Source organism: Synchiropus splendidus, chromosome 15 (assembly GCF_027744825.2).
Source record: "Synchiropus splendidus isolate RoL2022-P1 chromosome 15, RoL_Sspl_1.0, whole genome shotgun sequence".
Classification (NCBI taxonomy): Eukaryota; Metazoa; Chordata; class Actinopteri; order Syngnathiformes; family Callionymidae; genus Synchiropus; species Synchiropus splendidus.
The window spans coordinates 7,406,676-7,428,534 of record NC_071348.1 but is presented as its reverse complement, the minus strand read 5'-3'; the positions used below and the strand labels follow the sequence as shown (position 1 = coordinate 7,428,534).

General features: G+C 43.9%; 3 protein-coding genes across 3 annotated transcripts; 2 read left to right on the top strand and 1 right to left on the bottom strand.

The window, feature by feature from the left end:
- Positions 1 to 4,371: 4,371 nt before the first annotated feature.
- On the top strand, positions 4,372 to 10,707 carry naa30 (N-alpha-acetyltransferase 30, NatC catalytic subunit). Its single transcript, XM_053843867.1, has 4 exons — positions 4,372 to 5,365; positions 5,874 to 5,997; positions 6,340 to 6,395; positions 7,722 to 10,707. The coding sequence occupies exons 1-4, from the start codon at positions 4,568 to 4,570 to the stop codon at positions 7,857 to 7,859; spliced, it is 1,116 nt and encodes a 371-aa protein (XP_053699842.1). The 5' UTR covers positions 4,372 to 4,567; the 3' UTR covers positions 7,860 to 10,707.
- Positions 10,118 to 15,243, bottom strand: LOC128746664 (uncharacterized). The gene is made up of 8 exons (XM_053843868.1): positions 15,185 to 15,243; positions 13,969 to 14,215; positions 12,240 to 12,626; positions 11,967 to 12,107; positions 11,743 to 11,898; positions 11,645 to 11,676; positions 10,947 to 11,096; positions 10,118 to 10,867 (listed from the first exon to the last, which is right to left on the bottom strand). The coding sequence occupies exons 2-8, from the start codon at positions 14,075 to 14,077 to the stop codon at positions 10,793 to 10,795; spliced, it is 1,050 nt and encodes a 349-aa protein (XP_053699843.1). The 5' UTR covers positions 14,078 to 14,215; positions 15,185 to 15,243; the 3' UTR covers positions 10,118 to 10,792.
- Positions 15,244 to 16,145: 902 nt separating this feature from the next.
- Positions 16,146 to 21,256, top strand: actr10 (actin related protein 10). Its single transcript, XM_053888029.1, has 13 exons — positions 16,146 to 16,342; positions 17,046 to 17,118; positions 17,190 to 17,272; positions 17,337 to 17,445; positions 17,548 to 17,655; positions 17,981 to 18,048; positions 18,178 to 18,257; positions 18,648 to 18,683; positions 19,321 to 19,400; positions 19,479 to 19,552; positions 19,630 to 19,711; positions 20,284 to 20,485; positions 20,567 to 21,256. The coding sequence occupies exons 1-13, from the start codon at positions 16,266 to 16,268 to the stop codon at positions 20,743 to 20,745; spliced, it is 1,251 nt and encodes a 416-aa protein (XP_053744004.1). The 5' UTR covers positions 16,146 to 16,265; the 3' UTR covers positions 20,746 to 21,256.
- Positions 21,257 to 21,859: the final 603 nt, after the last annotated feature.

The following is a 21,859-nucleotide window of genomic DNA, read 5'->3' as shown; positions in this document are numbered from 1 at the left end:
GAGGTCAGGAGGATAATCGCATTCATAGATGTTGAGTAAGTGGTTTATCTGGATATGTTTAAGTGGGATTTAACTTAATCACCTGCGCACGGTCTTAATCAACCAGCGACCCGTCTGAGATTTCAGGAACACTCGGAGGACCCAAGTTTGCCCTCACTTTCTTGCAGAAATATTTGTCCAAGTTGTCTTCAAGCAGCCGACAAGTGCTGTGGAAACACTAAATAATCATATTATTCTTCTCCATTTTATTGTGGGGATTACTTTGAGAGCCGCAGCGAGAGGACGGACGTCTATTTGACGTTAAGTCTCCCTCAAACAGGGCGGATGCTCCTGGGCCTGCTGCAGTTTTGTGGAGTTTCCCTACCTTGCACGGACCCCTCCCTCATGATTTGCCTGGTCCGTCTTTATTTCTCCTCAGATTCTGGGTCCCCTCCTCTCTTCCTTTTCTCTGCTCGCCTCCCTGAGTGACAGCTCAATACCCGGCTCTCCCAGGCTTATCTAGCCTCAGCAGATGGTTGACTTGGATCACTGTTCATACGCCACGATCTGGGCCCGTGATAAAGACTGTTACAGAGGGAATACGTGCTATCTCTCCTTTGCTTGGTCGTCCTTTCTTCCAGTCTCTTACCTCCTCTTGATCTTCTCTTTCTCAGAGCATCTCTTGTCAACTCCCGCTTCCTGGACCCACTTTTCTCCTTGTCACGTCCTCCACCTTTCTTCCGTCTTTGTCCCACTGCTACCCCCCTGATGCTCCCCTCTGTCTTCCCTCCTCTCCTTCATCCTTCCATCTCTGTGCATCGGATTTGGTGCTGCGTGATTGTCTCTGCTTTCCTGCTGGGCTGGCGCCTGTCTAAAGGGCCGTAGGACCCTCACACACTGAGGGACTCCAGCCATGCCAGATATGCCCTCCTCTTCTCTCCTTTGCTTTCTTCTCCTTCTTATCTGTCCTTCACTGCTGCCATCGATGCTCATTCGCCTCGCATCACATATCAAGATTTTTATTTCTCTTCTCTGCAGTCAGGAACATCTGTCATGACAAGAGTCACGTCCATAGCTTTAAAATATACCATGTTTTCTTTACTGTTTTAGAGTTTTAGTGTTTTCAAATGCCGTGGAGAATTTTCTTGTCTTACTGTCACACACTAACTGTGGTCATACGAGTCATATATTAGGATTAAAATATCTGAAATGCCTTTAAAATGAGCTGCATTTAGTAATGGTAAGGAATTGTAATCAGGAAATTAAGTGCCACATAGCATTGCCAAAGACAGATACACTATGAATATTAAATATAAGTTGCACAAACAAAAACATTATGATCCAATTTTATGGAAAACAAACACAGTAGCTGCATTATTTGTAAATTATTGCGAAAGCAATTTGGCTGTTGAAATGTCAAAGCAGCGCTGCAAATAGAAACTTGTGGAAAAGAACGATAAATAAATAAACATAATCCCACAGCAAAATACTGCTCTTGTATTGTATTTTTTGTTGTTAGACAAAATACATTGAAAGAAAATTGAAAACATTTTTTATCTTTCTTTGATGTTTGGTCCATAGTTTTATTTTGATTTATATTCAAATAGAATGCATATAACATTCTTCTTTTAATAGTTTACATAGCATTTATACATTTCTAAATATCCTGTCTTTTTTTAGCTTTTTACATCCATTTTGTCCATGCTACTTCAGCTCTTTTTTCCATCATGTTTCAAAGTCATCACCATCTTTCTTTTGGCATGATGGCGCCTCACAACAGTCCCAGTTTATGATGTGGCCCCTTAGGAAATTGAATTGCCTATCTCTGGACTAATATAATAAATGCATGCTGAAGTCTCACTGAATTCGTTGACACTTAAATCTATTTTGAAAGGTATGTGTTCTCTCACTGCCTATAATAATAACCATGTAATAACTGAAAGCCGCCATTTATGAAGCCCTGAAAGATGAGCACCCTGTAGCTTCACTTGCCACCCAGACCCCCGCACCTTGTGACCACAGTTGTGTCTGTGGAAACACCTGCGTTATGACGCAAACTGAACTCCACCTGCATTCAGGAAGTTGTGGTTTCACAGCATTGAAATGTGTCAGCAGCCCTGGTGTCAATGAAAGTTATATCCAGGAGATTTTCTGGAAATAACATTTTTGCATGCTCATAAGAGTCAACTGCTGACTCTATTTGAAGAACAGGCATGACTGGACCAGAGGCGGTGGGGTCCTCTGCATGGTTAAGTGGTCTCTCTCGACAGTTGATGCACAGGCAGCGTTTTGCTCATTTTAAAGCACAAACAGAGGAGAATTCTGTTTTACAGAATTCAATGGATGTGGGTGTGAATGAATGATGTCTCTCGAGATGAAGGCTCACTAATATCATGTCATATTTCCATTCTTCTTCACATATTGGAACTCTTTCCTTTAGTTTTAGAATTCTCCTCCAGACATTCTGCAGCCTTCTCAATCGAAACAGTGGGTTCTGGCATCCACTCTGGAGCACCTGCATGCGTCCAGTCTGACCTGTTTTTGTTCTGCTCCGACCCCCTAACTTTAGTCCCTAATTAACCCAACAGAAACTAATTAAATACAGCTCTAGTGGTCCAGACGCCATGGCGGAAAAAAAAAAAGAGAAGGAGGTGGACGCATGGAAGTGAGCTGTGAGAGGAGGGGAGCGGGCCGCTGTGACAGCGAGTAGAAGGAGGGTGGGGTGTCAGGGTGACTGAAATCTGCTCAAGCACAGGCCAGCATCGACCTGATACTCTTCCACACCAGCTATTTTTGCTTCTCCCACAGTTCAGCGCAAGTGCCAACCACTGTAACCACAATTACGCCAGTCACATGATGCAACCGACACCCTGGAGATATTTGGAAAAGGATGGAGATAGGCTGGAAAAAGAAGCACCGAGAGACAAGAGGAGAAGAGCAGAATGAAAAGCAGCAGATGAAGAGGAGGAGAGGGGGTAGGAAAGGTACGGGACGGGATTGTGAGAAAGGAGATATATAAATATGGGTTCAAACCAGCCAAGTGTCTCTGGCAAGACGTGGCTCCCAGTCCCCGGCGCAGCTCGCTCAGTGATAGAGAAAGTAATTAAGAGAAGCCTGTTCAAGTAGATAGGCCTGTGAAAGAGATTTGAAGAGGGGAACTGATTGTGCATGTCTGATTCCAGCTTTTCAGAGAGCTCTCAGCCTGAAGGCTTAGTTTTTCAAAGGTCTGCTTCACCAGCGGCCTGTCGCCGAGTCTCTGTCTCCCAGTGAGTGCCTGCTTCCATATCGCTGGATCGACCGACGAATCCACCTGTTTCCATATACGTCGATGGAATCTGCTCCATTTGAATTGATCAAACATGGTCATCTGTCTGTGCACAGTGGAGCTGTTTAGTGGCTGCATGGGCAAAGCAACTCGTGACATTGAAGTATTCCTTCAGCTGCCCCCAGTGTCACGGTTTCATATTTTCAAAAGCATAACATGACACACTTTTAAGAGAACATTTGGAATATACGCAAAAATACGTGCAATAAAATGTAATCTAAACGTCAAACAATTTTAATGGCGAAAGATCTTTTTATACCAATATGTGTACATGGTTAAATGGGAAAGTATTATATTATATTATATTGTATTGTATCGTATTGTATTATATTGTATTGTATTGTATTGTATTGTGTTGTATTGTATTGTGTTGTATTGTATTGTATTGTATTGTATTGTATTGTATTATATTGTATTGTATTGTATTATATTATATTATATTGAAATGCGAATGCTCTTCGAAATGTATCCCCTTTGCCAAACTTGTCAAGAAAGTATATGCGTTCTATTAAACGATACCAGTACAGTCGTGCTGAACCTTTTATTCACGAACGTCAAAATTGTCTCATAGCGACATCTTGCGGACGAAAGCAGAATAGAGTCACACCTGACGAATCAAATTCAAAACTGAGATGAACTGCAGCGCCATCAGCTGGAAGAACGTAAAGGTTCCCACAAGATTTTAAAACGTAGTGAAAACCGTCTGAGCATTTTGTTTATGGCGGATGACTCCCTCCAGGAAATTGACATTTCCAGCAGCAATAGAGGCAAGAAAGGGCATCAGGAAGAGCATCACACAGAGAATAAAATAATAATAAGAAAATTAAAAAAAAGTTATATATATATATATATATATATATATATATATATATATATATATATATATATATATATATATATATATATATATATATATATATATATATATATATATATATATATATATATATATATATATATGATGTACTACATCAAAAATCAGCGTTAAATTACGTGAGTTGCCGTGGAATGACCTAGGCCTGCTTTACGGCACTGTCGTAAAACGTCACTGTGCGGTGTTGCAATGGCGTTTGCTGCGACAGCACTTGGCGGCAGCGGGGGGATCGAGGAGAAAGCCAGCTGATACACCATTGCTACTGTACTCCTCCGATTGAGCCAATATTCGGTCAGCTCCGGTGTATTCAGTTGGTTTAAGCCCTCGCCTTGTGAATGAGACTGTCCGCAACGTTCTTCAAGCGCGTTCTTCCACCTTAATGCGGTGGGATGGCCACAGTGCCGCCTGGGCCTAGTAGCGCTCTCCCCGCATCCCCGGCTGAAAGTCCACCGTTTACCGGCGCTGTGGACTCGGAGACGGCGAGGGAGGACGGACAACCGCTCTGTCACAGGCAGGGCACTTTATCCAGTGTTGCGGGGAAGAAAGCGCAGTCAGAAAACGAGGTGAAACGGTCGGTTAAGAAGAAACAGAAGAGCATGCTAGCCAGAGCTAGCCCAGCGCCGCTGCACCTGAAAATGCGAGCCCGGGATCAGCCGCAGCTAAACGGCCTGGCGTGCTCACCGGAGGACGCTGACCGACTCCGGCACGGAGCTACTCGACCTGACAACCCGAGGTCGTCCGCGGACAACTGTGACAGCAGCAACGACGAGGCTCCACTGTCCAGAAACAATAGTGAGGACTGCCAGCAGGAAGGCCCCTGCTCCAAAAACGGTAGCCTCTCTCTCTCGGTTAACAATAGCATGAACGGGGTACCGAGTCTCCCAAGGACTGAAGGGACCCTCGAAGGAGAAGGGAAGGGTGATCTTGACGGTGCCGGGCCTGTGGGAGAGCAGAAGCCCGGTGACTGTCCGCTGCTCCAGCCGCCTACAGAGGAGCTGGCCCGACTCGACCTCAGCTGCTGCCCCGGCCCAGCCCAAGACCAGAGCCACGGTATTTGTTATGTGCGCTACGAGTCCGAACTGCAGATGCCCTGGATTATGAGACTGATCACCAAGGACTTGTCCGAGCCTTATTCAATTTACACCTACAGGTACTTCATTCATAACTGGCCGCAACTCTGCTTCCTGGTGAGTCTGACACGCTTGACTTTTATTGCTCAAGAGAAATGTTTTTGAATTGTTTTTAACTCTGTGCCATGCTCCACGTGGTTTGACAAGTTTTCAGTGTCACCTGTCTTCATTGTATATTGCAGCAAACCATGAATACATTGTTTTAATATTTGTTTTGCTTGACTGTTTGCTTGTCTGAGTTTTTATTTGCACCAAAGTGAGTGGTGCTCAATTTTAGTCAAAACTTTTTGTCCTCCCACTGTATTGTCTTAAAATACCGATAAATGCATTTTCCAATATAGGATATGCATTGGCTGTCGTCTCGTGGTTCCAGTTAAGTTCCGACTTCCTGTTTGTCTGGAACTCTATATGTCAAACGATAGGAAGTGCGTTGACACAAGGGTCAGAGGTCAGCTCTGAGAACCAGCTGGACGGGCGAAACGGCAGGAAGATCAGAGGAACTGCTGGACTGATAGGTCTGGGGCGGCGTCTTGAAATGACTGACGCACGTGTGTTTGTGTCCCAGGCCATGGTGGAGCAGGAGTGTGTGGGAGCCATCGTGTGTAAGCTTGACATGCACAAGAAAATGTTCAGACGCGGTTACATTGCCATGCTGGCCGTGGACTCGAAACACAGAAGGAAAAGTATCGGTGAGTGTGGTGTTGCATATTAATAAGTGGATTTCTTTGTCATAACACATGAATAGGTTTACATTATTTCAATTAAAGCCGACATGTGACACATGGATGGGTATTTCCCAATTTTAATAAGTAACACATCAAACTTAAATCCCACTGAAGAACTTTGTCTTGTATATTGTCTGTCATTTCATTGGATTCCAAGTTCCCAATTGATTTAATTTAATATTAAATAAACAATCACCGCTGTTTATTTCATTGCCTTCTTCCTCCAATGACAGCATGGAAACTTCACAAGTGAACCTGCAGTGAAGTCATTGTTTCATGTTTACATCATTTCACTTTTCTCCCCAGGTACTAATCTAGTGAAGAAGGCCATCTATGCCATGGTGGAGGGGGACTGTGACGAAGTAAGGCCCTCATTGCACTTCATGTTCTGTGTTCTCCACTGCTCTTTATAGTTTAGGTGACCACCTTTGACAGCAACATCTGCCTGCCATGACTTCGCCTCCGCCCAAAATAAAGTAGCTGTTAGCTCCTACAGCGCAGAGGCTTGGTAGTTGGTGTGCTTTCTGTGAGAAGATATTCTGAGGGACAGTGCCACTAGCAGGACTTGCATGATGAAAACATGCATTACATTTCGTAACTTGCAGCTGTCACGTAAATCAAGTATGTCAAAGTGGTATTTATTAGGTGTCTTTGAACGCAGTGTGATTGTTTCTCGTCTCGCACAGCTACTTTGAGCTGCATATAAGTGACTCTCTGCCGAGAGGCTGTTTAAATACTGAAGTTAGCAGATTAATTTGTCTTTTTTTTTAATCTGATGCTAATGGTACTCACTGTGACAAAGCTAGTATCAGACTAGATGCTTGTAATATTACAGTATTTAAGTATATAATTGCTCCTAAAATGCAAGCTGCTCAAATAATCTCAAATTTTGTGGATGGGTTTGGGGAGTGTAGCCCTGCAAAAAAAGAGTTGTGTGACGTCGGTTGGTGTCACACATTAAGAGTAAGTCTGTACATGCGCTGGTAAAATTGGATTCAATGTCAAGATAAATGAAAGTCTCTACAGATAAACACCCTAGTTAAAGGCACTTGAGCATGAAAGGATTATTCAAGGAGATACCACAGAAGTCACGAGTCATCATTATCCACTCATTGTATCCAGGTCTCTCTACTCTCTTCCACTGCAGTGTAACCTCTTACACTTCACAGGGGACCAAAGTCAGTCCTAAAATCTGTTTGTGATCCATCCACAGTGTTATTTTCTGAAAGCTCTGTGTTAGCTTTGCGTTCGTGGGTGACTCACTGCCATGGTTGTTTGGATTTCTCATTAAGGGCACTTTGTATGTGACACTCTCATGTCCCGGCTCTTGACTAGTTCTTGCTAAGCTAACAGCCGCTGTTTGACAACTATATGTCTAAGTTTTCCCCATTAAATTGGAAAGATAAGCTTAGTTAGTAATATCTGTTGTGTTTTAACCTTTGTTATCAGGTCTTGGTGTCTTCAAGCCTTTTTTTTAAATAGTTGATCCGTCTTGTTTTCCACATGATCCTGCGTCTCATGTCTTGTCCTTTGATAATCATAGGAGTGTGCTCTCCGCTTTGTTGTGCGAGGCGATGCATATGACTGAGCCAGTCCTGTTTGTCTCAGATAAGATAACGCTCTGCTGCAGCAGAGTCCAGCCTGCCGAGTTTGACTGGATCCTGACACGCCCTTCCTTCTGCCCACAGGTCGTATTAGAGACGGAGATCACCAACAAATCAGCCCTGAAGCTCTACGAAAACTTAGGCTTTGTCAGAGACAAGCGGCTCTTCAGATACTACCTGAACGGAGTTGACGCTCTGCGGCTCAAACTGTGGCTCCGCTGAGAAGAAAAGATGCGGGGGACGGGAAAGAGGGGCTGGCGGGAGCTGTTCACAGCACACTCAGCCTCAGAGTTGCCCTGGTCATTTCACTCACTCACACACACACACACACATTGACACACAATCGCACCCACTTTCTGTCCTTGACCGTGAAACTGTTGACAGACTGAAGCCCTCCAGATGTTTTACCTACTTTTACTGACGAAAGGTTGAGTGAGGAGGGGGGTTTGGTTGTGAGGGCAGCTCAGGTGGGGACAGGAGTCCGCATCCAACAGGAATTAACCCACAATCATCCGCACGACAACAGTCAGGCAGGACAGAGACAAACAAACTGGGAAAGAAATATATTTGTGGAGTTTATTTTTGTGTTTCTTTTTTAACCTTGTAATTTGGACGAGGAGAGCTCTGGTATGACTGTGTTTGTACAGCCTTTACGTGTTTGTTTTCTTAAAGCGGGCGTGGAGCCCGTTTGTGTGCGCACGCGCGCCTGCTCTCGCCGCGGGCAAGCGTGTGGACGTGTGTCTTGGGTTTCCGTCACCTGCCTCAGCCAACGGGACTGTATAAGCATGCGTTTGTTTGGCGCACGCCAGACGGAAGAGTGCGTCCTGATAAACCTATCCCTGTTCGGTGTAAGCATGTCCGCGCAGAGCCTTGGATCGAGTTACCAATTCACTCATGTACCCCGCTAACGGATCATGCCAGCGCTCCCGTTTGTTTTTCCCTCCTCGAGATGAGCTCTCCTGAAGTGCACTGCCAGGTTCTGCAAACTTCTGGAACAAAGTGTTTTCATGAGAGGTTGCCAATGCGGTCAAAAGGCCGCTGTTTACTCCTTTTAATCAGACTGTAACCATGTTCCTCTTGCGCCACACTGTCGGCCATCCCTCTGCCCAGAGCATCATGCTTTGTTTGAATTATGCAATCAGTAATTTAACTCTTAAATGTAAAACAAACTTTTTTTTAAATTCTGTTCTTTAATTTACAGTATATCCACAACGCTCCCAGGTGCCCGCACACAACCTTTACATCCCTTCTTCATGAGTACTTGAACAAATGTAGACATGGATGCTGCGTTTGTATGAGTTGCCGGCATAATTCTCTCCACCCAAGAAATAAAACCCTGCTATTTATAGGATCGCTGGTGGTCGACTGCTGTGCACCTCCAGCTGTTATTTATTTTTCCGATCATGCAAATTAGTGATATAAACACTGCCAGCAACTTGCTTAAGTCTCCCAAGAGGATCCAATGTGGCGCCGCACGACCATGACTGCGGTTGATCATGTTTACACTTCCCACCTGCATTCAGAACAAATGTCCATCCGTCTTGTTTGGAAAGGGTTGGGTTAAAGATTTGATGCTTGCATTTTGTTTGTGCCACTTATGAACCATCCAGGTGTGATGCCAGCGTACGCAGCTACGACCTGAACATTATCATCGGGGTATTTATTGTTTTGAAGTTGATTTCTTCCCCCGCGCAAAATATTTCCTTCAGTTTATTGTAACTGTAAGATGAGGGCGGGCGACAGGCGACGCCTTCTGAAAAAATGTCATAGCAGTTGCCCATCGGAAGATGCTTTATGATCCATCTGAATCCAGGAAAACTCTGGGCATTAAATCCTTGCCACAATCTTTGCCCCGCCAGAGACTCGAGGGCTGCGTCAATTGTGGCCAGTGGTTTCTTCTATCACCTATCATGAGACTTTTTTTTTTTTGAGACATGCCAGTACAGTGTTCTTGTCCCAACTCCCAACCATGTCCCGGACCTCACCCGGGAAGACAGCAGCCCCACACTAAAATGACTGTCCATGTCTTTTAATGCCGGAAACAACAGAGTTTTGCATGGCCCTCCCCCTGGCTTTCACCGTCCGTCTATTACAATCTGAAAATGTCCAAAAGCTTTTATTTAATGTGGAAAAAAACACAGAAATAAATTATTCTTTTTTTTTTTTTTTTTTTTAATGCTGTAACCATTTTGTCTGGAGTTTTCCGTCACTACATTGCAGCCATCTCGGTCACACACGTTTACAAAACGATATATACACGACACACAATGGAACCATATTGCTTTCACACAAGTAGGAAATTCATCAAACAGGATGTGATATGTTGGAATGTTACAGACCTCAGTGGGGCGAATGACCTGATGAACAATATTTTTCTGAAAGTGATTCAAAAATGAAACTCCTGAAACAGTCCTGCTGTGTCTGTTTCATCCCTCTGCTCAACTAACAAAATGCATAAAGTATTGTGCAAAGAGCTGCTGTTTAATTTTTTTTTTCTAATTGTGCTTTTTCAAAAAATAAAAACGACATGCATTTAATACATCAACCCTTCATTTAGGGTTTGTTAATGCTACATTATTGATATAGAATATTGAAATACTCAGGAAAGCTGATGAACTCAAACAATAAAATGCAGTTTTTATTTGCATGTCAACAAGGTTTTCTATGAAGCAGGCTGAGCGTAAACTGAAAGCTGGTCCTCGAACTGAAATGTAATCTGAAACTGGTTTAAAAGTAAATGTTGGTCCCAAGTTATGAACGATATTGCTGTCTGTTCTGCTGTTTTCAATGTGCTATTGTTACTGCTCTTGATAAACATGTCTTTTTATGTACATTAACCACCATTGGCTGCATTTACTGTACATATATTTACACTTACTTAGTCTCAACTGCAGCTGTTCTGTCAGGAAACCAGCACACAGTCTGAATTTACTTGACTGTGAAATGTTAAACTAGTTCCCCTCACGTTTCCTTTGGGCTCAATGTTCCATCAATATACAGGGAAATTCCCTGTGTACTTATGCTCCGTCATACTCAGCACATCAGATGAGTCATAGCTGAACAACCATGGGTGATCGGAGGTGCGGTCGTCATAGTGATGGAAACCTTCAGCAGCATTGTTTGGCAGGTCGGAAAAGTGCCTGACCCAAGTCACGTCAGAACTCGTCCTCGGAGCTGTCTGCCAGCAGCATGGCCTGGTCCTGGCCGCTGGTGCTCAGCTCACCAGGCTGCTGGGAAGGAAGAGGAGAGGGAGTCAAGATTACTACGGGTGTCAGAGCTGCCCGACGCGTAAACAAATAGGACACTGACCTCTGGTTGTCTGACCTTCCTCCGTTGATGCTTGAAACTGTTGCGTCTTTTGCGATGAATCATCCTGATGCTATAGAGGGCGCCAACAATGAGCAGGGCCCCTGCGATGCCAATCCCTACAGGGGCCAACATACCGGACACATAGCCCGCCTGCAAGGTGAGGCCACCGAAATATAAATTCATGTTTGTCACTCACAAGAAGTAGCACATTTGCAATACAATAAGTACATGAAAATGACATTGCAATGACGCACAAGCCAAAAAAAAAGAAGTCATGCATGGGGCCAAACTTGGACTCTGCGTCCCGGTTATGTTCCTAAATTGCAAGCATGAGTAGCATTGAGAAAAATGTATTGTTCAAAACAAAATACTGTTATTAACCCTCATCCTTAGCTCAGCACTGGACAGGTGACATATTCCTCCACCATGTCCAGGAACTGTTTTGTTCATGAGATTCATATTTACGATAAATACAATGCAGTAAAGTCTCAATGAATACAGCATCGGTCAAGATATCAGTCTGTTTTTGAATTGCCTTATTCTATTTATGTTTAGAAGTTTCCTCAATACATTTTAGCTTTGATAAACCACTAGCTTTGGCAGCTAAATATAATGTTTGTTTGTTTGTTTTTTTTAATGGTTAATCTCTAATCAAACTCGTTGCATTACCTTAACCAATCGGTAGAGGTCGTCCTTACCTTTTCTCTGATCAGGTCGACCCAGCTCCGCACTGGAAGAGAGGCGCATTAATGTGACGTGTTCTTGTGCGTGTACGCGCTCGTGTCCGCGCACTCACTCAGTCCCTGGTTGCGTTGCACCCAGACTGGAGGAGGAGGAATGATGCTGTACGGAGGTTGGGTCAAGGATTTTCTGGGCGCATCTGTCAAGTCTTCCTCGCTGTCGTCTTCCACAGACTCCTCAGAATTCTCCTCCTCTTCGTCATCTTCGTCCTCTGTTTGCGAAAACAGCACAGAGAATGAAAGGTTTCAATGAATTGTGCAGTGGAGAAAGTGGACTCACCTTCAGACTCCATTTGCTCCAGCCCTGATCTCGATTTAAGTTGGGTTGCCATGGTTACCGCTGTGGAAGCATCCTGCATTGAGGAGAGCGAAGCCTCCATGATGAGGTGGCTCTCCTCGACGTCTGCCGTCCTCACATTACCTGAGCACAAGAGCAAATATAGTAATAATTTTAGTGGATATATATATGTTTTGTTTTGTTTTTTTTATTTCCATCTGGTCTTGCGTGGCCCCTGATGTCTTGTTGTTGATGATAAAACATGCCACATCCCACCTCTGTCAGAGTCGTCCTCTAGCCGTCCTGACTCAAGGCGCCGCCGCAAGACCGTCGGCTCGGATTGGCCGATGGGATCCAGGAGCTCAGAGCCTGACACCTGCCAGGGTGACGTCCAGTCTGGCATCAGCAAAGGCGTGGCATGAGAGGGACTGTCACTGTCTGCCTCCACGGTGACCAGCTGCTTCAGGTCCACCTCAGACAGACGCCAGCCGCCGGTCGCCATGGCGGCAGGAAGCTGAGCGTGGCGGGACGCTGAGGTGAGTGAGGTCGCCTCCTCGGGTGTGACATCTTCAACAGGCTCAAAGATGAGAGGGAGCGCTTCTGAAGACATCGTTCCCTCGGTGGCTTCATCCTGAGACATCAGACCCACGGTGTCCTCTGTCACTGCATCACAGTTAGAAGCTGCCACTCAGTAACATGACAGCTTGACAGGAAATGACACAGCAGAACCCGTCCAAGGACAATTTCTCACAAAGATGGCTGCAGCTTCCAGTCCAACTTCTATTCACCTGCAGAATGTAAACTACAGAACACTTTTTTAGCGTCAGATTGGCTACTATGTTCTTTGTTTTCAATTTAACAATGCTTCAATTAACCCAAAATACAGTCTCTAAAACAGCTTCTTGCTCAAAGCTGGATGACCTTTGGCTATAAAAGCAGATATTTTTGGTGTGACACATTTCAGATCATTCATTTCATGACACATTTTTGACTCCTCCAATCAGTGGAGTGGCAGAGGTAATGTAGCTGGGCTCTTCTCTCTTCTATTTGTGAACAGAACAGCAACGCAGACAAACATATTTTAAATAAAGCTGGTTTGAGTTTGGTGGTGTTATGTAGGTATGTTTCATCCATGCTACTCTGCCCTCACGCCACTGCCACCTGCTGGCCGATTGAGGAATTACCAGTGATATTTTAAAAGACGTTTGTTCTGCATCAGATGAAAATGGTCTTTCTGACCTGAAATGCAACACATAAGCTTCAAATATCGAATATTGCCACATCACTTTTACTTAAAAAGTCAGAATTAGCAAATGAGGAGCAAAATGCTTTTAAAAAAGTGTCCGCATCGCTTTAAAAACAGTGTTCATGCGAGAGGCGAGGCATAGGCGCAAGGAAAAGAGGGGAAAAAACATTGCTGTCGGGAGACGCTCTTCATCTTAGAGAAGAATTGCTGAAGTTTGGCTTTGGAAGCATTTTTTGTAGAAGTAAAACTTTTGACTAGAAGCTTCATCAAACAGCCTTTTGCCCTCGCTGAACATCAAGAACATATATAGACTCAGACAACTTCAATCCCTCCCTTCTGCCTCTGCTACATACAAAGTAGCAGAGGCAGAAGTGGAAGACAAAACTGGGGCAGCGATAATGACTGCCACTCGCCGGGTCAGGGGTCCGACATGCAACTACAGCAAAAAATATCAACTATTTTGAGTCGCCTTTCAACCTTTGTTTTTGGACAGTGGGAGGGATTTGAACCAGCAACCTTGCTATGAGACTGCAGCACTGACTACTGTGAATTAAAAAATACAAAAAAGGTGGCTTTGACTTTGGATTTTTTTATAGATAAACTTGTATTCCTGGGGAAAGTAGGCTATCAGGGCCCATATTAGTGCTACTTTCTAATTGTATTTATACAGAATATATACTGAGTTTAAAGGTTAATGATCATCACAATATTGTTGTTTTTAATAGTTGATTCTTATTTGAAATGGATGATCAAACATACCTCCACTGGGCCTCGTCTCCTCCGTCCAGAGGCTCTCCATGTCGTCCTCTCTGGGCATCAGGTTTGTCCCAATGTCCGGCTCCAGAGGCTCAGACAGCGTGGACATCATGGCTGCATCGATGAGGTCCGATGAGGCAGCCGGGTTAGGAGTGACGGTTTGTTGATCCGAGGAATCTGTCGGTGTGGCGCTCCGGCCTTTATCTTTAGGAAGACTCTCAGTCAGGTGGGAGATGTCAGTGCCTGCAGGCTGTGGTGACGCAGTGAAGGTCAATCCTATGGAGCCTGGCTCGTCCGGCTGCCCACCTGCAGGAGTCCCAACAGGTGCGTCTCTCCCTCCACCGCCTACCCTCGACCCATATTCCCTGTCAGCGCTGGCCCCGTTTTCAGCCTGCGTCACCACTTCCATCCCCTTAGGTCTGCCTGGATCTTCATTATTCAGCAGCGAGCCAGTCTCCTGTTTTCGGACCAGGGATTGTTCAACTGGGTTCCCAAAGACACAGAAACAGGTCCCAGCCAAGAGGAGGCGATGGAGCATCCAAGACATCACCATCTCGTCCCTAACTCAGTCCCTGGCGAGAGAAGTGGCAGATCCTAAACTCACAAAACGTGGACGTCAAAACCTGCTACTTCTTCTGCTCGGTCTGCACTTTCCAGAAGCTTCAGATTAAACCACACTTAGAACTCCATATTGGCTGAGATGAGCAGGGAGAACAGGATTAAGCGCTTTGATGTCGCAGTCAGACTCATTTCAATGCTCGTACTAAATCAGAATTTGGATTCCTTTTCATCTCTCAACAGAAGATACTGGGCAGAGAGGAGAAGGGGAGTCTGGCAGCAATCCTTGAGCACCCCTCCACACTTCACCTATAAATAGACTACCAGGTTCTCTCTGCTCAGACCCATGAATGTTAAAGTAGAGAGTGTGTGTGTGTGTGTGTGTGTGTCACATTTGTTGCTCCAAACGGCTGCAACAATTACAGCTGAATCATGTTACCAGGGTAACAATCCTGTGTGTTATTCTCTAGCATGAGTTGTGCTGCAGCCACAGGATCTCTCAAGATTGCACTCTGTAAACAATCCAACACTGCCATGATGAACAATCTCTCATTTTTCTGATGCATTTCAGAGTCAACGTGCAGCGTTTAAGTCGCAGTTCGCCAACATGCGGAGTCCAGTGCTCAAATAAAAGTCGTGGCTGAAATCGAACCGCATTTACCTTGCAGACTTCATGACGAGTTGCCTGGAGGATGCAGGATTTGTGTTGGCAGGATGCACTTACATTCGATATGCACGACCAGAAACTGCTGTTGTGGACAGGGTGAGCAGGATGGAGAGGATGAGGGGGATGAAGAGGCGTGTTGTTGCGACGTCACCGACTCAAAATCTGTTTCTACGCAGACGGCTGAAGTGCTTCCATCAAATCAAGCGGATTCGTCAGAGGAGCGGCTTCAGCTTCTGTCTGCTTTCATAAAAGATCTATCTTTTAAAAAACGGACAGGAAAAATCTTTATTTTTGAAGGCAATCCCTTTGAACGTATTTTAACGGAACCATTTTAAACTAACATTAGATTTTTAATATAAAAGTTGATGTGTGTAACTAAGCACATTTTCTGTTACTGCTGGTGTATTATTAAGCAAAATTATATTTTAGCAGCCTCATGACTAATGTGCTCAGTAGTCTTGAGAAAATGCCTATTGTTTTTAACAGCACGTCCATTTACAATGTAATCGTGATCAAAATTTCTATTCATATTCTCTTTTTTTTTTTTATTTAACTGTCAGTTATAAATTAGCGATAAACGAAAACTCACTATCAGTCATAAGCATTGCACCGTGAGATATATTTCGACAATTTAAGAAAATGAACAACAACCAACAGAAAACACAAAATTGCATTTTAAATTGACATGCAGTTATTTAATGAATAATTAATAATTGGATTCTTCTTTTATTATTAAAAATAATTAAATTGCATGTTTCATTGTTTGGAATACATTTCTATAATTTGGATTTGTAGGAATCCAATTCCAATCCAATTTAAATAAAGCGGTACCATTGTCTCTAAATCTTCTCAGTATTTATTTGGACATTAGGCCTTAAGAGTATTTAGTTGTCACTTAAATTCGCATTTAACGTTCGATAAACGTTTTCGTTTTGACAGCTTCCCGTGACGTCACAGTGGCGACACCCAGCCGGTCGCGAGAAAAGAAACAAGCGACATCCTTTTATTGACCGACAATGCCAGCAGCGAACTTACAGTAACTGGTGACAGTTGTGCATTTCCAAGAAACAGTAAAATGCCATTGTTTGAAGGTTTGGGGAGTTTAGCCGAGAAGACTGCCGTCGTCATCGATTTAGGAGCAGCGTACACAAAGTGAGTAGCATCGTTAGCAAACCAGCTGAGCTAAAACCTTCCCATTTCAGGTTGAAGCGACTTACTTGCTTCGAAACGCCGTCCGTAGATCTACATGTGCAGATATAAACCTTGCTGTTCAGTAAGCAGTAGCTTGTGGTTGTCAAGAAGCTACAGCGATTCTGACAAGTCAATGCTAAGCTAACTGAGCTAACGCACCGAAACACGTTAATATGATGAGACAGGGAATGTTTTACTTGACACGCGACGTACACAACACAAATTCGCGATTAAACGTCAACAGTTTGAAACATACAACTTCGCATATTTAATTAGCATCCCCCCGAGCAAAGTCACATGAAACTCAAGTGGAATGAACAAGTCTTTGTTTGTCCGTTCACTCTAGTGTAGGGCTGCAACTGACGACCGTTTTTATAGTCGACAAGTCACCGACCAGGAAGGTTTCATTGAAAAGGTGTTAGAATAGAGAGTGCCACCTAGTGGGCTATGATAATGAGGCTTCATGAAGCCTCATTGGCCCATCACTACTAGAGTAAGAACAGCTTTTGAGGAACACAATTTCACATCTTAGATTCACACCCAAAGGCCATTACTTCTAGTGTTGCCACCGTCATTTGAAATACAGAATTGTCCTGAGTTTGACGTGACAATGAGGCGTCCCTTACTGAACCGGATCGTGACATGATTTGTTCCGCCTTTGTAGATGTGGCTTTGCAGGGGAAACGGGGCCCAGGTTCATCATTCCGAGCGAGATCAGGAAACCAGGGGAACAACAGGTGAGAGTGGCTGCTGCTTATAAAAAGCAATAGCCTGAACCCTTGTGACAAGAGCCACTGTGTTGTTTCAGGCCACCAAAGTTGTTCAGTACAACATCAACACAGAAGAGCTTTATGTCATCCTAAAAGAGTTTATCCACATACTCTACTTCAGGTGAGTGTGTTTGCAAAATGATTGTGCTGTGGTTCATCGACACAATTTTTATGTCTGATCTCAGGCATCTGTTGGTGAATCCTCGCGACAGAAGAGTGGTCATTATCGAGTCCATCCTATGCCCGTCTCACTTCAGAGAAACACTTACCAAGGTTTTCTTCAAACAGTTTGAGGTACAAGAAGCAACATTTATGGTTCTGAACTTGAAAACATTGTTTTATTTTTCTTAAAAAATAAACACATCTCAACTGGATTTGAAATTTTATTCTGTCCAGGTCCCTTCTGTCTTGTTTGCACCCAGTCATCTCATGTCTATAATGACTTTGGGGATCAACTCTGCACTGGTGATGGACTGTGGACACACAGAGACACTGGTTCTTCCTGTATCCTTTTTTTGCATCTGGAGTCTTATGGATGGACCGCAGTCATGTGCTGCTGATCCAGGACAATGGGACAGGAAGTGGGTGACAGCATCTCCCCTCTAGTCTTGCAAGAAGAGTAGTGAGCAAGTGTGTGGTCTTTGACAGTCCATAGGATGGGCGTGCTTTTATTTTTCAGGTTAACTGAATTAATTGTGTTTATTTCTCACCAATATCCCATGTAGAAACTGGTTTAAAGAGTTTTTTTTATCTCAACCTGAGTGCTTGCTTTACCAAATCCATTTGTGTGATTTGAATCAACATATTTCCTCCATAACTATTATCCCAGATTTATGAGTGCACCCCCATCCTTCCAGCGTGGGAGGCTTTGCCTTTGGGTGGAAAAGCCATTCATAAGTAAGTGCCACATAAAGACTCCACCTCCTCTGAGACAACAGCATCTCTACTGATCTCTTATTTGTGAAGACATACTTCTTTTTTTTGTAGATGTTTGTTTGTCCTCAACATTTGATGTGTTATCTCCAGAGAACTGGACGCTCTTCTGGTGGAGCAGTGTACTGTGGATACTGACACAACAACTGGGCAGAGCGTACCTGCTGGCATTGGTAATTACTCACTGAAGTAAATAAATGCTGCGCACAGTGTGGCACAGTAGCCATTGCGACTCCTAACACCTGGAATTAAAAAAAGCTCACCTGACACAAACTTGCCCTTTGATGTCACACTTTTCTTAGTTTATCTCACCTGTGCTTTGCATTGAACCATTGCGATAATATATTCAAAACGCTAGCATTGTTTTTCATTCTGCTGCATAGTTTTGAACGGCTCTAGGACATGCAACTATGACGCTAACATTCTTCCCTCTGCATCATGTTTTCAGCTTAGACTTAGTCGCTTATTTGCTTAACCTAAAGTCGTGAGGGTTTCATGTTGGTCACAGTAAAGCTGGCCACTTCTGGTCTAGTTATTTCACCTCTGTTGTCATCTGTTTGCAGGAATCATTCCAGAGGAAACTGTCGAAGACATCAAAGGTGGGTTTGACTGCTGTTTAGTCAAAGTTTAAAACTGACATGTACCAAATAAGCACTCACTTTTTTCATGTAGAATGTGTTAATCCTTCTTATCTTGTTGAACTGAAATATTAAAACTGACAATTTATGTAGTAGTAATTTGAGAGTGAGCAGTATTTATATTTAAAAAAACTATATATATATATACACACACACACACACACACACACACACACACACACACACACAAACCGTATTATCTGGACTATAAGCCGCTACTTTTAACTTGCTGTCTGAACCCTGCGGCTTATACAACGGTGCGGCTAATATACTGTATGGATTTTTACGAGGGATGCTCCAATCGATTGGCCACCGATTATGAAAGGCTCAGCTCGGCGTGATCGGTGAATGCAGTTCACGCCGCTCGCTTGGCAACAGCATGTCTACTGCAGAGGTTTTTTTCAGTCGTGTCATGAGTCCTGCAGCACGTGCACGTTAAAAGGCGTCAATGCCACAAATTCAATACGATATTTATATACTGTATATATATACATACATATATATATATATATATAAGTAGAGTTTGTATTTCAGTATAATGCTATAATGCTGCAAAGAGATATCAAAACTCACTTGTGTAGTTTTGGTTCTTGTGCAGTGAGGACTTGCTTTGTCAGCGACCTGCAAAGAGGCCTCAAGATCCAGGAAGCTAAGTTCAACCTGGATGGTACAGCAGAGGTGACTGAATTACTCTGAAGTCAGTGGCATTGCGTTATACTTTGTTTTCAAACACCTCTGTTCTGTTTATCATGGAAGCGTCCGGCTCCTCCTCCAGATGTTGCTTATCCTCTGGACGGACAGAAGATCCTGCATATCAAAGGTTCTATCAGGTAGATAACCGAGTGAAGTGCCTTGTCAACGTCCATGTGGCTGTTAAGTGCATGGATCTGTCCTTTTTGTCTTCCAGAGATTCTCTGATGGAGATTCTCTTTGAACAAGACAACGAGGAGAAGAGTGTGGCGTCTCTCATCCTGGACGCTCTTGTCAAGGTAGACCATCATACTGACCACTAGCTCTGTACCACCAGCTGCATGTCAAGTTTGTAGTTGTGCATAAAGCTCTTCATTCGCTCCAAGTAAGAACCAATTCTCTGTCTGGCGTAGTGACACTAGGATGTAAACACACAGCATGAACAGATTGATGTTAAAATTATAGAAAAATATTGCTGTTTTTTGAATGAGTATTATTTTGGAAAATCTTTGAAGTGTACTTGGGAAAGATTCATTTCTTCTTTCAGTGTGTGTGTGTGTCCTGATAGAAGTGGCGTCCCGACCGGGCTATTTTAGGATTTACCCATCTGTCTTTGGTACTTTTCTTTTTGTAGTTGAACAAGGACTAATAGTAGGTTTGTAATGTGGTTACCATGGTAACTCCTCATCTGTGTTGCTCTGAAACCAGCCCCGGAGACAGTCATTAATGACATCATTAATCACACTGTAGGTCGGCTTTCAGGATGATCTCAAGCTAATTTCCTCTTCGACTTAAATGTTGTTTTTCCGCTGCGAGGAAAGAACCTGAAAATGACATGCAGATCACGTTGAGTTACATGTGTTTGCTTCAGTGCCCCATTGACACCCGCAAAGTTCTCTCTGAGAACCTGGTGGTCATCGGCGGCACGGCCATGTTGCCGGGCTTCCTGCACCGACTCCTGGCTGAGATCCGAGTTCTGGTGGAGAAACCGAAGTACAGCGACATCCTGGCCAGCAAGAATTTCCGTATTCACACCCCACCTGCCAAGCCCAACTGCACGGCCTGGCTCGGAGGTCAGAATCACCTTATGGTTGTTTTTAAAAGCTGCATTTTCAAGGTGAGATTTTTATCTCTTGTCCCTCTGTGTTCACCAGGAGCAATCTTTGGGGCGCCACAAGACATCCTGGCCAGCAGGTCAGTCTCCAGGGACTACTACAACCAGAACGGCCGTATTCCAGACTGGTGCTGCCTGAGCACCCCCCCACCGGAGTCGCTGTATGACACCGGCAAGAACCCACCCCTCATGAAACGAGCTTTCTCCACAGAGAAGTAGCTTTTACCTGTCGGATTCAAGAACTTGCTTTGTCTAAACGTTGAACACTGACCTCTATTTATTAGTTGGTGTCGTGCACTGACTGTTAAAACTGACTTGAGTGTAGGCGTTTCCTTTTTAGGCTACAGTTTAACTCACTTCTGAAGGAGAATTTGTGACCAATCTGGAGCATGTCAATTCACAAGCAGTATACACTTAGCAGATGATGTACTTATGTGAAGCAGAGCAATAGTGGATAACAGTTTTCTCTGTCGGCTTCAGTAAACAGGAGATTTTCTGTACCCATCTGCAGTTCAATATTACATATATTAAACTAAACTGTTTCAACAAATAAATATTTGCCTTCTTCTTCATTGTTTTTAAATTGATCTAATCTTCATTCAACGTAACATTCTAATGGATCTTCAGTGGTCTCATGCCTTTAAATCCAGATTTAAGTTCCTAGAGGTGACGCAAAGAAATGAAGACCGGAGGCATTGACTTGCTTAGTGTGGCATGTGATGAAATATTCTCTGTGCAAATAATCTTAGGTGTTGCAAATGAGGTGAATAAGCTTTTTAAATACCACTAGGTGGTGCTCGTGGACAACTACTGCGACTGAAACCATTCCCACCAGCTCCTGTACGCCGCCCTAGTGGCAGCCAATAACAGCTATTTCCTTTTCTCATGTCAAGGTTTTGAGTTCATTTCGGGTTACTTCCTTCTCTATATAGGACCTTTGGTGACCCATGAGTCAAAACAGCTTATGCTAACACATGTTTTCCAGTCTACTTTTCATGTCATCTCTACAGCCATGTAAACAAGTGTTCCTCTGGAGCGCCACTGAAGCCACAGATTCATCATAAGCTAACATCCGTTCTTGTTATCTCCTCCGCCGAGGCCATTTTTCAAACCCATCCATCCAATTATCTCGTAAATCTCACCTGCTGTGGCCATGCCTCACACCGCTGCATGTGTGTCCCATCCTGCAGGATGAACAGGCAAATTTGGCCGCAGCGTTGAGACGCATGAGCTCGATAAGCAGTCAACGCTAATGAAGACGGAGTATAAAACAGCCCAGGGAGTCAGGTGTAGCCTGGCGAGGTCTGGCTTCTGTGAGATAACTCTGTTGTTG

What these genes read in the sequence shown, in the direction of transcription:
- naa30 (XM_053843867.1), top strand. Translation starts at nt 4,568, where the DNA reads ATGGCCACAGTGCCGCCTGGGCCTAGTAGCGCTCTCCCCGCATCCCCG. An exon ending in ACACAGAAGGAAAAGTATCG is followed by an intron (nt 5,998 to 6,339) that starts GTGAGTGTGGTG and finishes TTTTCTCCCCAG; the next exon opens with GTACTAATCTAGTGAAGAAG. An exon ending in TGGAGGGGGACTGTGACGAA is followed by an intron (nt 6,396 to 7,721) that starts GTAAGGCCCTCA and finishes TTCTGCCCACAG; the next exon opens with GTCGTATTAGAGACGGAGAT.
- LOC128746664 (XM_053843868.1), bottom strand. Translation starts at nt 14,077, where the DNA reads ATGATGTCCACGCTGTCTGAGCCTCTGGAGCCGGACATTGGGACAAAC. An exon ending in AGAGGACGACTCTGACAGAG is followed by an intron (nt 12,108 to 12,239) that starts GTGGGATGTGGC and finishes TCTTGTGCTCAG; the next exon opens with GTAATGTGAGGACGGCAGAC. An exon ending in TCGACCTGATCAGAGAAAAG is followed by an intron (nt 11,097 to 11,644) that starts GTAAGGACGACC and finishes CTCACCTTGCAG; the next exon opens with GCGGGCTATGTGTCCGGTAT.
- actr10 (XM_053888029.1), top strand. Translation starts at nt 16,266, where the DNA reads ATGCCATTGTTTGAAGGTTTGGGGAGTTTAGCCGAGAAGACTGCCGTC. An exon ending in CAGAGACACTGGTTCTTCCT is followed by an intron (nt 17,656 to 17,980) that starts GTATCCTTTTTT and finishes CTATTATCCCAG; the next exon opens with ATTTATGAGTGCACCCCCAT. An exon ending in GAGCGTACCTGCTGGCATTG is followed by an intron (nt 18,258 to 18,647) that starts GTAATTACTCAC and finishes ATCTGTTTGCAG; the next exon opens with GAATCATTCCAGAGGAAACT.